Raw genomic sequence first — 14,879 nt, forward strand, 5'->3', positions numbered from 1 at the left:
GGGGAGCCAGGCGAGCGCGCGCCGCGGTCTGAATTATCACCACCCACGGCCCGGGCCCGCAGCCGCGGCCCGTTAAGTGTTGACCCACGGAGCGAACTGAAGAGAAAGTGATAATGGAGCCAACTGCGGAAGGGGAGTCCCGGGGTGGTGGGAGTGTCTGCGCCCCAACCCCCCTTAGGTAGCTTATCTGACCCCAGACAGGACACCGCGGCTTGCAAAGGCCCCGGGAGGGAGGGCGGAGGGAGGCAGGAAGAGGGAGCAGGAAGGCCTCCACTCAAGCTGCCTCCGAGCGGGAGGGGTCGGACCCCTGGCTCCTCCAGGTACCCCTGAGCTGGAGGCTGGCGGCTAATGTTAAGATGGGAGGCGCTCGGTGCCCCAGAGGCGGGCCTGTGTCTACTCGGGCATGAGAGGCTAAGGCCACCAGCCCGGGGCCGCGGTCGACCACCTGCTCTCAAGACCCGGGCTCAGCCTGTAAGACCCCTTCAGAGCTGAAGCAGGGGAAGAGGGACCACCCCGAGCCTCCAGCCAGACAGAGCTGCCGTGCCAGCAGACGGTCGCTATATAACTTTTATTTCTGGAAGGTAAAGTAGATACAGCAATATACAAAAAAAGAAAAAAGAAAGAAAAAACCCACAATAATATAAATTTTTACACTATTAAGTAAGTATACATTGAAATTTGAATGCAGTGGTCAGGACAGCATCTCACAAACCACCGTGTGGGTAGCTTAGGCGTCCACGGGAACCCCTCGGCTGGGCAGGGGGCAGGCAGGCAGGTCCTGCAGGACTGCGTCTTTTAAAGGAGGGACCAAAACAAGTCTCAGCTCCTCTCAGGGCTTTTGCTATAATCAGGGTTAAAACCAGAAACACATGCGACCTAAAAGCCACAGGGTTTTAGTTTCTGCTCCAGCGAAGCCGGGAGCCTCACCTGAGGTCCCTCGAGTTAAGCTAATTATGATCTAGAGAGGGTTGCTAAAGGGAGATTGCTCCGTACCACCGATCAAACCCCTGTTTGTCTTGGAGAGAAGGTCTCGTCCTCTTCCTTCAAAAACTGGTAAATTTGGGTGTAACGCATAGCATTCCCTAGAAACTCTGGTCGACTGAGACAAGGTAGTTATGGACCACCCAATCTGGCCGTGCCTCTGGGTCTGAGGAGGCCCCATATCAGAGACCACTTCTCATGCTGCTAAGTGTTCTGAGATGCACAGAAAATGCGAGTCGTTCTGCCTCACCGAGGGGGGCCCCCATGGGGAGGAGACGTCACCAGCGCTGGGGGAAGGCTGGGGTGTACGCTCCCTCATGTGAGGGACAGACCTCGAGCTTATCACTAAGCCTCTGCCCCTGGCTTAACCAAGTGAAGAAGTGATTACAGGTGCCGCAGGAAATCACCAAGAAGCTGGGATAAGAACCATAATCCCTGAGCTCAACTAGACCCTTGACTGGGGCCCCGCAGTCTGACTCATGTTCGACCTGTAGCTCTCTCCCTCTTATTCCAGGAGGTCCTGAGACCAGGATGCCTAAAGCAAACAGGACAAGGGACCTTTAGACATGGGAAGGAGCCATGCCACAAGAGGGGCTCAGGTAAACTGGGGGAGAGGAAGAATCATCCCATCCCTTAGAAGGCACCCACAGAAACCACACAGGCTCGGAAACAGGGGCGAAGTCCGGGGAGGAAAGGCGAGCAGGCTGAAAGTGCCCCTCTGCCCAGCCTCACCTACTAACAGGCCGGTAGGTGAAAGGGGAAAATAAAAATTTTGTTTATCAAAAAAAAAGTCTAAAATGTTTAGGGTCTCCTTCAACCTTCCTATATGGAAACCAAAGGCCAAGCCACATCTTCAGATGTCTGTTAAGGGCTGGATCTGAAGCTCATGTCAGGGTTTATATAAATTATCAGCCTGAAGAAAGCTGAATGCCTAAAGCACCAAGGAGGAAATTAACTGAGTTTTCTTAAATACAGAAAAGGCTATGCTGATACAGTGTTTTTTTGCCCTTTAAAAAACTTTTTTTTTTTTAAGTTTAAAAAGAAACCTAGGGGCTTTGAAAGTCCTATCTTCTATTTGAACGTTAGCAAGGTTAAAAGTGCAATGCCAGGAGGATGTAGCTAGAGACAACTGTGGCATTAGCTTACAGAAATAGGCAGAGGGATGCCGCTGGCACCAGAGGCACTTGTCTGACAATGACAACAACAAGCTGCTGAGAAAGGCGGGCAGGGGGGCAAAAAAGACATTTCCTCTTTCTCCCTCTCGCCACCCCTTCCACACCCCCCGATCACAGCCTCAGAGAGCGCATTCTTATTTGCATTTAGATAAAAGCATATCACCCACATTCACTCATTTCTCTATTTTAAAAAGCGCCCAGATTGCTCAAAGATAACCGAACTGAGAGACGACAAAAAAATCTGGAACCACTGAGTTGGGAGCTGAGCTGATCTGGGCTTGGGCTGTTTAAGGGCTGGTGGAACATGGGTCGGTGCCTCTGTCACCTCTCTCTGCAGCTTCCGTCCTCGGCTTCTCACATGGGGGAGGTAGCGCACTCCGAGGTCAGCTCCATGTCGAACGTGAGGGATTCTGGGGGGACACACAGGGAGAGCCAGTTCAGTCGCCTGAGCCCCACAGCTGGCGGGGCCCGCACCCCTAGCCTTTCGGGGCACAGAGGCTCAGGCTGCCACCGCCATCTAGTCTCCTGCCCCTGCCCCTTGGTCATCAAGATGGGGTCAGAGAATCCAGATTCTCTCCCCTCCCTTCTGGAAGGGCTCAGCCTTCTTCCTACCTTAACTCATTCCCAACTCTCCAGGTTTAAAGAAGCTCTAAGGCTGCCCTGTTGAACGCAGCAGGCTGGAGCCGCTTGGGATGTGACTAGTCCCAACCGAGGTGGGCTGTGGTTATAAAACGCGGGGCAGGGCTTCCCTGGTGGCGCAGTGGTTGGGAGTCCGCCTGCCGATGCAGGGGACGCGGGTTCGTGCCCCGGTCCGGGAAGATCCTACGTGCCGCGGGGCGGCTGGGCCCGTGAGCCATGGCCGCTGGGCCTGCGCGTCCGGAGCCCGTGCTCCGCAACGGGAGAGACCACAGCAGTGAGAGGCCCGCGTACCGCAAAAAAAAAAAAAAAAAACGCGGGGCAGGTTTCAAAGACTTAGTACGAAAGAAAACCTCATTCATTTTTTTCTTTTTAGCTGCACCGCACGTGCATCTTGCGGGGATCTTAGTTCCCCAACCAGGGATTGACCCCATGCCCCATGCAGGGCAAGCGTGGAGTCCTAACCACTGGACCGCCAGGGAAATCCCACACTCATTTGTCTCTAACGTGCAGAAATGCCACTATTTTGGATTTACTGGGCTAAAGAAAATACATTTGTAAAATTAACCTCACCTGTTCCTTTTCACTGTTTTTAACATGGCTGCTAGAAAATTTACTCTGGCATGGGGGTGCGCGTGTCTATAGGACAGCGCTGTTCGAGAACTCCTCCTACCAATCCAGGTGCCCCTCGCTTGGCTGTGCCCATGGGAGCATCACACCAAGGGGACTGAATTCCCTCACAGGGACAGAGTCCGGCAACCACATACTCACCAAATTGCCCTCCTGCTGAGGGTTCAGCACCTTCACCATTATTTCCAAACTGCATCAATGAATCTAAAGTGCGGGGGGACATCGGCAGGTCAATGGTATTGCTGCAGGTCGTTCTGTAGGAAATGGGGAGCAGCAGGAGGGGAGAGGGCCGGGTTGACAAGACACAATGGAGAAAAAAAAAAAAGAACAAAACACACACACACAAGCCATCAAACTCTGGTCTCCAACAGAAAAATAAAAGCTCAAGCTTTTTAAACACACGAGGTCACTTTGAGGACTGAACATAGCTCGGAGGGTTCCAACCCTTCACAAGAGAACTCTCACCCGGTGTCCTGTTCCCAGGGATAACTGAGTACATTAGAAATGGAGGCAAAATTGGGAAGGGAAGCCACTTACGGTGTCACACAGATGAACTTAGTCTTCAGGTATGGGGCAGCACCTGGGTAGAAGAAAACTCGGGCTTACTGATTGTGATTCCACTCTTGGGTACCAGGCAGCAGGAAGCCGGCTGCCTCCCCAGGGCTGACTTGAAACTCACTCCATCTTTGACCAGAGATTGTCTGGAACTTCCGTCTCCCCTCAGGGCTGCCCTCCCTCACTGTATACTCTGATGTTCCAGTGCTTGCAGCTGGAAGCTCGGTTCTTTCCCTCAAACCTTCCTGAGACTTTTCAGCCGACCCTGGTCCCACCCGAGCTCAGATGAGCTCCAGCCTTGTGTTCATTCTTCCCCTCGATCATGTAAAGAGTTTAACTGCCTGGATGTGGACTGAGGATTGCATTCTAGCCTGGTTGTATCTCTTAGATTGAGTCCCCCGCATGCAGGACTGAGCCCACGCAGTCTGGGCACCACGTCCTGCTCAGATACCGAAGTTACCGAGTCTTTAAGAGAGCGTGGAAACGGCTAATATGCAGTTCCAAAGCTGAGGGTGACACCTTCTGTTCCCATCAGCACTTATCTGCCTCTATTACATTTTTCGGTGAGGGTATTAGTAACCCCCCAGTTGAATAACTACATCACACAGAAGAGCCTCTCAGTGGGGAGGATGGCTCTGGACTGGGTGACAGGAGGCCTTACGTCTTCAACAGCTAAGAGATCCGGCCAAGGGCTTTTCTCTCTCGAGTATAAAATAAGAGGGAGGCAGAAGAGGGAGGGGCCCATCTTGGTCATTTATGATTCTTGCTCTACAGTTAGAAATGTGAAGACTGAAATAAATGAATTTTAAGTGCTAAATGCTTACAGCAAGAGGTCAAAGAGCCCTGGAGACACTGGCATGGAATTTGGGGGATTCAGGTGAACAAACCACTTAGGAGGCATGGAGCGGGGCAGGGTGGGGTGGGCTGAGAGAAGCACAGCTATAAAGCTTGGGGCTTACGGTGAAACTGAGGGATCAGAAAGTACAATGACAACCTGAGAAAGGGCATTGCCGAGGGGCCCGTAGACTCCCATATGAGTTTATTTTCGGCCAAGAAATAGGTTAACTCAGTACCGAATCCAAAGAAGCTATCAAAGCAGGGTTCTGGTGTCTTATGAATCCATTTTGGCCCAGGCCTGAGGGGAGCTGACACCCCAGACAGAAAAGGGTTTAATTCCCTAACTGATCAACGTTGCTGAGAAAAACACCTTCGGCCTGAGATGCCACAGTAGAAGCAAAGGAGAACTAAGACTAAAAGCTGATTTATGGCTCCGTACAAGGTTGTAAATGTACTTATCTAATTTGTAAGATAAGGAATTTGTCATTTCTACAGAGGAATGTCTCCCTCAAGCCATGAGGAAATACCGCGTGAGCTTCTGAGTAAGAAGGAGGGAAGAGTCCTGGGAAGATAATCTAGGAGACAGATTTATCTCCTAGAGACAATAAAACCCTCAGGATGAGGGACCTCCCTGGTAGCGCAGTGGTTAAGAATCCGTCTGCCAATGAAGGGGACACGGGTTTGAGCCCTAGTCTGGGAAGATCCCACATGCCGTGGAGCAACTAACGAGCTCTCTAAAAATGGGCTCATACTTTACAAAAAAACCAACCTTCAGGATGGGAACGGAGAGGAAATGGTCAGCTGCTCTAGCTGCTCAACTCTGGAGGACCCCACATGCAGCCCGCCGGCACCCCACACCTGCTGACCCATTTGCCATGCACACACCCAGCCCCAGGAGGCAGACAAGCACTCAAGTAATTAGTTCCCTTCCTGTGACTGCCAGTCTTGCCCCTGAGGAAACACTGAGGTCTCCAGGCAGGAAAGGGCCTTGCCTCCCAGTCACACAGGAGGCTTGAGGGAGGGCACAGCCTCAGACTTGAAACTTGGACCTTGAAAGCAAAATTAGTCAAGGGCCCAGCACTTGGACCTAAATGCCTTCTGCAGAAGGAACAGGGTAGTGTGATGGGGGCTGATAAACAGATCTCCCAACCGAAGCACAACGTGGGAGGAGAGATAAGGGGCAGACAGGAAGTGAGAGTTACGCTGGCCTAGAGTGTGGCCAAGACTCAACCCCAGAACAAAGGAAAGTCAATTGCCAATTAGCCCCAACTCCCTCTTCTAAGTCTCGTTCTTCTCACCCCAAGAGATCCCTCACAGGGAACTCCTGTGAAAAAGTGGGAAGGAAGCTGGTGGGTTTGTGTTTGTGTGTGGGAGAGCTCTGTACAAAAACAGTTTTTTCCAAAGCAACTGGGGCAGGGAAGCCAACCTCAAAGGATCCCTTTAAACCACTACTGGCTCTGTGATTAAGAAAACTTAAATAAAAACAAAGAACAGCAAATTATAGTGTTCTCATCAGGATCTGGACAGAGAACCCAGTGTCCGAGCCCCAGACGCCCATGGGAACAGACTAGGGGGCTCTGCCCTCCACGCTGGTGGTGGTGCTAGAGAGCGAAGGTTTAGTGTGGAAAATGTATGTGTAACTTACATAAGCACATGGGCTCTTGCACATTAAAAAACATCTTATTTTCAAGAGCTGCACATTCAAAGGACCAATTCCACGCCCCTCCCACCAGTTGCTGTCTTCCCCTTCAATCACCACTCTTGTGCTCTTAAACCATGTTCCAGCGCTGCTAACACTCATTTCCTCCAGAAAGCCTTTCTTCATCCCTCTTGGCGCTGCTCACATTGTTCCGTGACGGGGGAAAGGAAACACGCTAGACTGAAGTCTGAATCGCAAACCTTCCAGCATCTGCTTTGTAAGAAGTGCTGTGCCGGCTGGGCATCCTGTTTCTAGAGAATTCTGCCCTCGCTTTCTCTCCATGGTGTTTCAGGTATGGCTGGGTGTGTGCATGCTGCTTCCCCCTTGAGACTGGTGCTTCTTGGAGGGCAGAGCCTGGTGACTGATTCCTCTCCTCTCTGTAACCCCATCAGCCACCCCCAAAGGCACTCACTACAAAGTTCTTTCCCAGAAAGAGGTTCTTCAGGCATTTACCTTATCTGTCCTCCCAGGATCCTACAATTTCCCACTCTTCCCCAGAACTAAACAGCTGTCGTGGAAAATCAACAACTACCTGGGTCAGCTTCGGGATGCTCCTGGCTCTCTGGCCGACAGTACTTTCCGAACGCCTCCTCCTTTGGAATGTCAGGGTAGAGATAGACCAGCGGAGACACGAGGATATTGGTGGCATCCATGATCTTATAGCCCATGATGATCTCAGCAAATGACATGTTGTTCAGCTGCTGCTTGGTGTATGGTTCCACCGACTGGATCTGGGTCTTACCTGTCAGGGGAAATGGGAAGGGAAGACTGAGGTGATCTCAGAGAAAACTACCTGACTTATTTTCCCTCAAGGGGGAAAGGCTTATGCCAACCCAGCGCTCGATACCCTGAATATCCTGCCCAGTCGCCTGGCGCTGGGGAAATGTTCAGCTGGCTTCGGGAGAGGCTATCCAGCTGGGCCACAGGTAATACACTTGGATAACTATTTGCATAAGATATATTAACAGGGTAGGAAAGAAAGGAGATGAAGAATGAAATTTAAATAGGCAAATATTAGTCCCTGGAGCCAGCAAAACAAAACTGGCAAACCAGTCCTCCAGCTGGTAGAATTTAGAGAAAAGAAGTCACCCTGATGTGCCTTACAAGCCTGGGCGGGGGGTGCGAGGCCATCTCTGCCCACGAGGGGGCAGCCTGTGTCTGAAACCAGCAGAGGCCACGGCGGCAGCGGCGCTCGCCACCAGGTGGGGTGGGGAAGAGCCAAGCATACCGCTGATGTCCTTCTCCACCCAAGTGAAGGTGACTCCTCCTTCTTTGCTGCTTTCACTGAATCTCAGCAGGAAGGTGCCTGGGGGCTTGGTGCTCAAGATGGCCCGCTCCCTCTCCTTACTGATAAAGCCCATTATGTACCTGGAGGCAAAGAGGAGAAACAGCAAGATTTGGGCTGAGGGCTGCCCTGCTATTGGCCTGCTGGGAGAGCAGGGGACTTGTCACACCTGCGCACCCTGCCAGACACAAGAGTTCCAACCTACCCTTCATTCCAAAGGGCCAGGATGTACTTTTTCACAAGGTCAATGATATTGTCCAGCCAGACCCAGAAGGAGAAGCCCTTGCCGGCCATGTTTTCCTGGAGAAAAGAATAATGGGAAAGCCAAGTCCACCACCGTCCCAGACTTTTCCTTCCTAGGCGTGAGGTGCCACCAGAATCCTCAGGCCCATCTAGCCTCAGGCAGACGCTACTGGCCGCTGGACCGAGAGCCTAGGGCCTTCGGGCCCAGCGTCCTCCACGACCTCCCAGCAGGTAAGCACCCCTCCCCCTCCCCTCCCCCTCCCGTGAGGCGGCCACACGGAGTTCCCACGGTTGCTTACTTTGCAAAATTTAGCCCACGTGATCTGACACCCTGAATAGTTCACACCAGGTCCTGAAGGAAAAAAAATAATAAAGTAGTATAATTTTCAGTTTTGAATCAAGATCTTATTTCTTCAAACAGAACACGTGCACAACTGCCCCACGGCAGGCCCTGGAACCGTTGGTTTTCATGTATTTGAATGTTGCCACTGTTGTGTGCCTATGGTGCACCCGTCCGCCCCACACCCGACCCCATCATTTGACACCGCCCCACCCCAGCTGTTGTTTAGCCCAGCCGCCCCTACTGGCCTCGTGTGGTGGTCCGGGGACCAGCAGCACACACTAAGAAGCTGACAGCTCGAGTTACAGGGTCACGTTCGGTGGCAGCACAGGACAAAGCACAGGTAGCACGCAAAATGTTCTACTAAGGCTTTTTTTCCAGGGAGAAAATTAAAAACAAGCCTACGGTTTCTTGAAGAAACAGACAGGGATACCAAGCCTCTAGCTCTAACACGCACTTAAAATATCTTCCGATGGTTGGATAAAGTAGTACCCTGGAAGGGTGAGGGAGACAGCCACCAAGAGAAAAGAAATCTGCCTCCCGCCTCATAAAAACACCCCCCAGGATGCACACCTCCTCTGTAGCCTGACTCCCTGACCTGCTGGAGCACGTGTTCTGGCCCCGGCACAGCACCTTGCTCAGTAAACTCTTCTGAATGAACAGCCCCATGGGCCAGATTCCTTTTCCGAGGAGGGTGAGGGGAGAAGAGGTAAAGCGCTGACCTAAGAGTTTCTCCGCCAGCGTTGTCAACTGCTCGATGCTCAGCCCGCGCTTGGTGGTGGAGGAGAACTGCCAGCTCAGCACCTCGGCCACTTGATCCCACGTCCCAATTGGGGGCTTGGTGAAAAAGTTCACGTTCTATTGGAAATGACACGTTTACCCCTTTAGCTGAGAGGGCGGTGCCTGATGAGCTGCGCTAGGTACTGTGACAGCCCCGAGGCACCAAGAAGTCTCAGGAAAAATGGGGGCCCGACTCACCTTGGGGTTGTTGGTCAGCATGTTATACCACAGGATGGATGCCCAGGCGTTGGGCATCTGACAGATGTTGGAGATCACCACAACTGGCAAGGAGTGGGTCTGTGGAGGGAGCGGGGAATGAGCTGGGGAGGCAGAAGGCCCTCGTGGCTTCCAAAACCTCTTCACGCATATCCCGCAGGGTTTGGAATAAAGGACAGGCCATGGTGGAGCACACCCGCTTCCAGCCCTCAGGGAGGAGCAGGGCTGAGTCAGCTCAACACCCAGAGCGGAAAGAATGCCGAACTCGGCGGCTGTCTGAACATCACCAGGAACTTGTAAAGCTAACTTGCTCACGGTGGACTCACAGTCCACGGATTCCCCATTTAAAACACCTGCAAGGCATCCTCCACGAATCGAAGCTGTACCTGCCCATTAAACAGAGAGGTCCCAGGGATCAAAGACTAGGGTTCCTGCTTTTTCCGGTGTATCTTTAATTTAAAGATCAAGAAAGTTGGGGAAAGAGCATGTAAATGCCATGATTGTCTGTATACTAAAGACATTGGTTGTTGAAAGACTGTTTTGCCCAAACTTTATAAAGTCAGCTATGATCAATGTCTAAATATGAGTTTTTATATCAAGTTTGCTGAAAGCTGAGTAGACATGTATCTTCTAAGCACTCAGGCAAGACTTTACTCTCAGGTGGGATACGAAGGATTTTGGGGAGAAAGAGAAGCAAAAGTAAACACAGTGCTTAGCAAAGAGTCACCATTCCACCTTCTGGAGTAAAAACCTCAACTAGAAGAAGTCTTGTCCTGAATTACCACTGCGTGCGGCCCTACCCAGTTCTGTCACAGAACTCACCTCTAGGTCAATCTTGAGGCCTTGGTGATACACCTCAGTCTCAAAGGTGATCAGGTGCAGCTCTTCAGTCACAATCAGGGAGGCCTACAAGAAGAAGAAGGACGCTATTCCTCAGAGAGGATGGTATTCAGTCCTGACGCCACCACTACACCATCCAGAAGGGCAATCCCCCAGGTGGCCACAGACACAACTGGAGCACGTGGTCTCTTCAACACTATCACCCTCCAGTGCTATGGTCCCCAACCTGACCTCCTACTAGCTTTATTGTGATACTAAGGAGATCCAATAGGTTATGTATAAAATGGGTAAGGCACAAAGAATGACAAAACAGTGAACACCTGTGTACCCACCACCCAGTTTAAGGGAAAGACCATCACTACTGAGGTTCTCTGGGCACCCTTCCCAACCCCATCCATCCCTGTGCCTCCTCCCTCAGAATTAATGGCTATTTTGTCTTTTGAGTTCATCATTTCCTAGCTCTTCTTTATGGTTTTACCACATTTATACCTCTAAACAATGTATGTGTGGTTTAGTTTGTTTAGTTCCATCTTATACATATGGAATCACACCCTGTGTATTCTTTTGTGACTTGCTTTTCACATCCATGTAGCTGCGTGCACCTGCAATTTCTCCATTTTCACAGCTGTATAGTATTCCATCACCTGACCATACTGCAGATCACTTATCCACTCTAGTGCTGATGGCATTTGGTTTGTATTTAGGGCTTATAATCAGGCTGCTCTGACATTTTGCACATATCTCCTGCTACCTATGTGCAAAGATTCCTCTATTGTTAAATCCTGGGAGTGGCACTGTTGGTTTACAGGGTATGTTCATTTTTATAATGCCCAATTGTTTTCCAAAGTGACTGTAACAATTTATACTCCCACCAGCAATATAGCGACATTATTTTGAATGAGAATTGCCAATGAATTATTAGAAATTCCAATTCATATTTAAAATGCTTTTTCTAATTACAAAAGTAATACACGTTCAGTTTAAATGCAAATATTACAGAGATAGTACAGAGTAGCCTTGGATAAGAACAGCAGCACTGTTTGGTAGATATTCCTCTAGAATTCTGTAATGCAGACATGAATAGACAAAATACAGTGTAAGTTTTTTTAAACAAATATACTAATATACTACTCAAATTATTTTACATCTTTTTTTCCTAAATAAATATGCCACATACATTTTCCTGTATCATTGCATACCTCACTTTTTAACTGCTGTCAAGTATTATAAATTCAATTTTTTTTGTTTTTTTTTTTTCAAAAAGCCTGCTACTTTCTAGAGAAGAGGGTAAGAATAGCTCAGGGGACAAATATCAGAAAAAGAATAGGGTGTCACAGTTTTATTTAAAAAATATTTAAAACTAGTTTTTGGTCACATTTACCTTTTTTTTTTTAAGTTTATTCTTTTTTTTTTCTTTTTTGGCCATGCCACGTGACTTATGGGATCTTAGTTCCCCAACCAGGGATCAAACCCAGGCCCATGGCAGTGAAAGCCCTGATTCTTAACCACTGGACCGCCAGGGAAGTCCCTTAAGTTTATTCCTAACACTAAGAGTCCAATAATCTGAATAAATGGGAGGCAGAGAAGAAATAAGGGGATTCGTATTGCCTTGTTCTTTTTCTTTTGGTAAAGTGTTTAATTCGGATTTGTTGAAACCTTCCATCCCACCTCAGTGACCAAAACAGGTCACCAAAAGCTGGGCCAAGCCATGTCAGCGCACAGAAGATGGAAGGGGAATTTGGAAAGCCCCAGGCAAGGTGGAAGGCTTCTTTTCCACTACACGGGTGTGGGCAAGGGACTTTCCACTCCTTAATGATGAGCTAACTCCCCGGACAATCAAGGAAGTGCTCCGAGCCAGAGTACTCCAAGGCATGAGTGACTTCTGATGTGTCATGTTGGCCTGTGGTGACTGCAGCTGGTCAGGTGTCTCTACTTCTGGGCAGTAAGAAGGCTCTTTTTCTCTCCTGCTCAAAGAAAACCCTCCTGTAGTTGGCTTTCATCCCCAACAAAACTTACGTCGCAGTTGGCTCGGCCCCCGTTACCACATCTCTGCTCTCTCAGGGTCTGTAAGAAAAGCAAAGAGCATCCCCTGTCACCTGAGGCTCTCCCCTAACCACTCCCCCTGCCAGAGGCCCTGGGAGAAGGTGAGTCCAGGCTTCTCCCGTGTACCAAGTGTTTGAACTCTGCGGAGAGGCTGCCGTTGTTAGACTCTTCCATGTTCATCACTTTCGTGTTTGTGCCCAGGATGTTAAATTTCCGGGATCTGAATCACAGGAGAAAAAAACCAACCACATAGGTGAGCGAGTGGTCAGAGGACAAAGTTAGATTAAACGGGAACACAAGGAAGCCTCCAGGCTGAACTTACCCTCTGAGAGCTGCAACATCCCCGGAGTCTCTGTTAAGAACACAAACCAGTGGTAACAAAAAAGGCCCTGAGTTTCTTCAAAAGACTACTTTGAACACCTATAATTTATTCTGATGGAAAAACTGCTGTTCTCCTGGGGATTTCTGTGAATGACTCAATTACATTTTCTATGTGAAATTAACAACCCTATACATGCTGAAGTAGTAGACACAGCTGGTTGCCTACCCAAACTCTACTCCCCTCTTCCTAACAGAACCTTGACTCTGTCAAGTATCTTTCCCATCCCCACCTCCAGGGGACCCTGATCATTAAGCTCACCAGAACAGAGCATGCCCACAGTGCAGCAGTCCAGGGGTGAGGACAGGACCTTTACTGTCTCAATCAGATTAGGAAGGATTCTCTCTCAGGCTGTACTTACATTCCATAGCTTCAGCTGAACATGAGCAAGGAGGCATGTGGCCTTAGCTACCACAAGCAACCATGCAGCAACCCAGAAGGCAACCCTAGAATGCCAGTGACACTTATGGTGGCAGAGAAGAGAGACGGAAGATTCTGAGTCCTTGATGACATCAACTGAGTCACTGATCTCACCGTCAGAAACCTGTTCTAACTTTGCACTTCTAGTTAAACTGGGTTGCAAATTTCCTTATTATTTAAGCCACACTGGGTTTTCTGCAGAGGTTTACTGTTACCTGTAACTCAGAGCATCCCATTGATGTAGCTGGAAATATTCTTCCCAGTGTGTTCCCTGTGTTTTTGAATATTTCGTTTTTTATATAGTCACCATTTCTCAGTGTTTTCTTTTCTTTTTAAAATTATTTTAGTTCTGTTTAAAAAGTCCTTCTCCATTGCTATATACTCACTTATACTTTTAGAAAAACAGCTACTATTTATTAAACAGCACATTCCGTGGGAGTTTACAGATTAAAATGGATCAACTTTTAAACCATTCAAAAGATACCTTTCCATATACCACGTTATTTTATTTATTTTTATTTATTTATTTTGGCCATGCAGCTGTGGGACCTTACTTCCCTGACCAGAGATTGAACCCAGGCCCTCGGCAGTGAAAGCTCAGAGTCTTAACCACTGGACTGCCAGGGAATTCCCCATATATCACATTTGAGAACTTAAAGTTCTCGTTATCAGAAAATTTTCCCTCATGTCTAGCCTATATTTACTTTTTTTTCCACATTCCTTTTTTTTTGTATACCTTTGATATAATTGACAAATAATAGACTGCATATATAAAATGCACAATTTGATGAGGTTTGATATATGTATACTATACACACCTGGGACATCAGCCCAATCAAGATAATGAACATATCCAGCATCCCCAAGTTTCCCCACGCCCTTACGTGACCCATTCCCCAATCCCACACTCCACCCACCCCTGTCCCCAGGCGACCAATGATCTGCTCTCAGTCATGATGGGTTCATTCGCACTTCTAGAATTTTGTATAAATGACAACGTGAAGTATGTACTGTGTCTTCTTGGTCTGGCTTCTCTCATTCAGTGTATTAATTTGAAGATTTATCCTTGTGTTGTGGGTATCAATAGTTCATTCCTTTTTGTTGGTGAATGATATTCCGTTGCATGGATATACCACCAACTGTTTATTCACCTGTTGATGGACACTCGTCTATTAATGAAGATTCCTGTACAACCCTTTGTGTGGACACATGCTTTCATTTCTCTTGGGTAAATACCTAGGAGTGGAATGGTTAGGTCATAGGGTAGGTGCATGTTTAACTTTTTAGGAAAGTGCCAAGTTGTTTTCCGAAAGTGGTTGCCATTTTTACCACCATTATGTTATACATTTGCTGTGCTTTTAAGATATATCTAGAATTTATTCTGAGGGACAGTGAAAATTTTAACTTCTTACTCAAATCCCCCCAATACCAAGTTTCCCTAAGACGACTTACTGAATAATCCACGCTTCCCTCGCTAATTTAAGATATCAATTAAAACGTATATTAATTCCTTATATAAACCTGAAGTCTATTTTTGGACTTTAGATTTTGCTTCAATGATCAGTTTATTCCTGCCCTGGTAACACACTCATTTAGCAACTGAAACTTTGTGATACATTTTAATATTGGGCAAGGCAGTTTCCCATACCACCCCCCATAATTTTTATTTGTTAAAAAAATTCTTTTGGAAAGTGAATAGCAAAAGAACCACCATTCTGGTGGTTATCAGGCGTTGGAGGGAGAGGGAAATGGGGATTTGTTCTTCAATGGATATAGAGTTTCAGTTTTATAAGATGAAAAAGTTCTGGAGATCTGTTGCA

The 14,879-nt window shown here is 48.3% G+C and overlaps 1 protein-coding gene across 4 annotated transcripts in view; it reads right to left on the reverse strand.

Annotated features, from left to right (window-relative positions):
* Positions 1–549: 549 nt before the first annotated feature.
* Positions 550–14,879, reverse strand: part of STAT3 (signal transducer and activator of transcription 3) — a 64,549-nt gene continuing 50,219 nt past the window's right edge. Inside the window, exons 12-24 of one of the 4 annotated variants that reach the window (XM_027094680.1) lie at positions 12,583–12,612; positions 12,387–12,480; positions 12,234–12,281; positions 10,200–10,283; positions 9,360–9,458; positions 9,104–9,239; positions 8,341–8,393; positions 8,004–8,098; positions 7,742–7,881; positions 7,046–7,255; positions 3,960–4,002; positions 3,564–3,626; positions 550–2,566 (exon numbers count right to left, since the gene is read on the reverse strand). In XM_027094680.1, coding sequence (XP_026950481.1) covers positions 3,602–3,626; positions 3,960–4,002; positions 7,046–7,255; positions 7,742–7,881; positions 8,004–8,098; positions 8,341–8,393; positions 9,104–9,239; positions 9,360–9,458; positions 10,200–10,283; positions 12,234–12,281; positions 12,387–12,480; positions 12,583–12,612 — 1,057 coding nt within the window. In that variant the 3' untranslated portion in view covers positions 550–2,566; positions 3,564–3,601. Of the gene's footprint in view, positions 2,567–3,563; positions 3,677–3,959; positions 4,003–7,042; positions 7,256–7,741; positions 7,882–8,003; positions 8,099–8,340; positions 8,394–9,103; positions 9,240–9,359; positions 9,459–10,199; positions 10,284–12,233; positions 12,282–12,386; positions 12,481–12,582; positions 12,613–14,879 lie in introns of all 4 variants that reach the window. The other 3 variants (XM_027094677.1, XM_027094679.1, XM_027094678.1) reach the window with 3 other exon arrangements.

The sequence above is a fragment of the Aethalodelphis obliquidens genome, unplaced genomic scaffold (genome assembly GCF_003676395.1).
Source record: "Aethalodelphis obliquidens isolate GAN/ISIS:26980383/991018 unplaced genomic scaffold, ASM367639v1 scaffold89, whole genome shotgun sequence".
Taxonomy (NCBI): domain Eukaryota; kingdom Metazoa; phylum Chordata; class Mammalia; order Artiodactyla; family Delphinidae; genus Aethalodelphis; species Aethalodelphis obliquidens.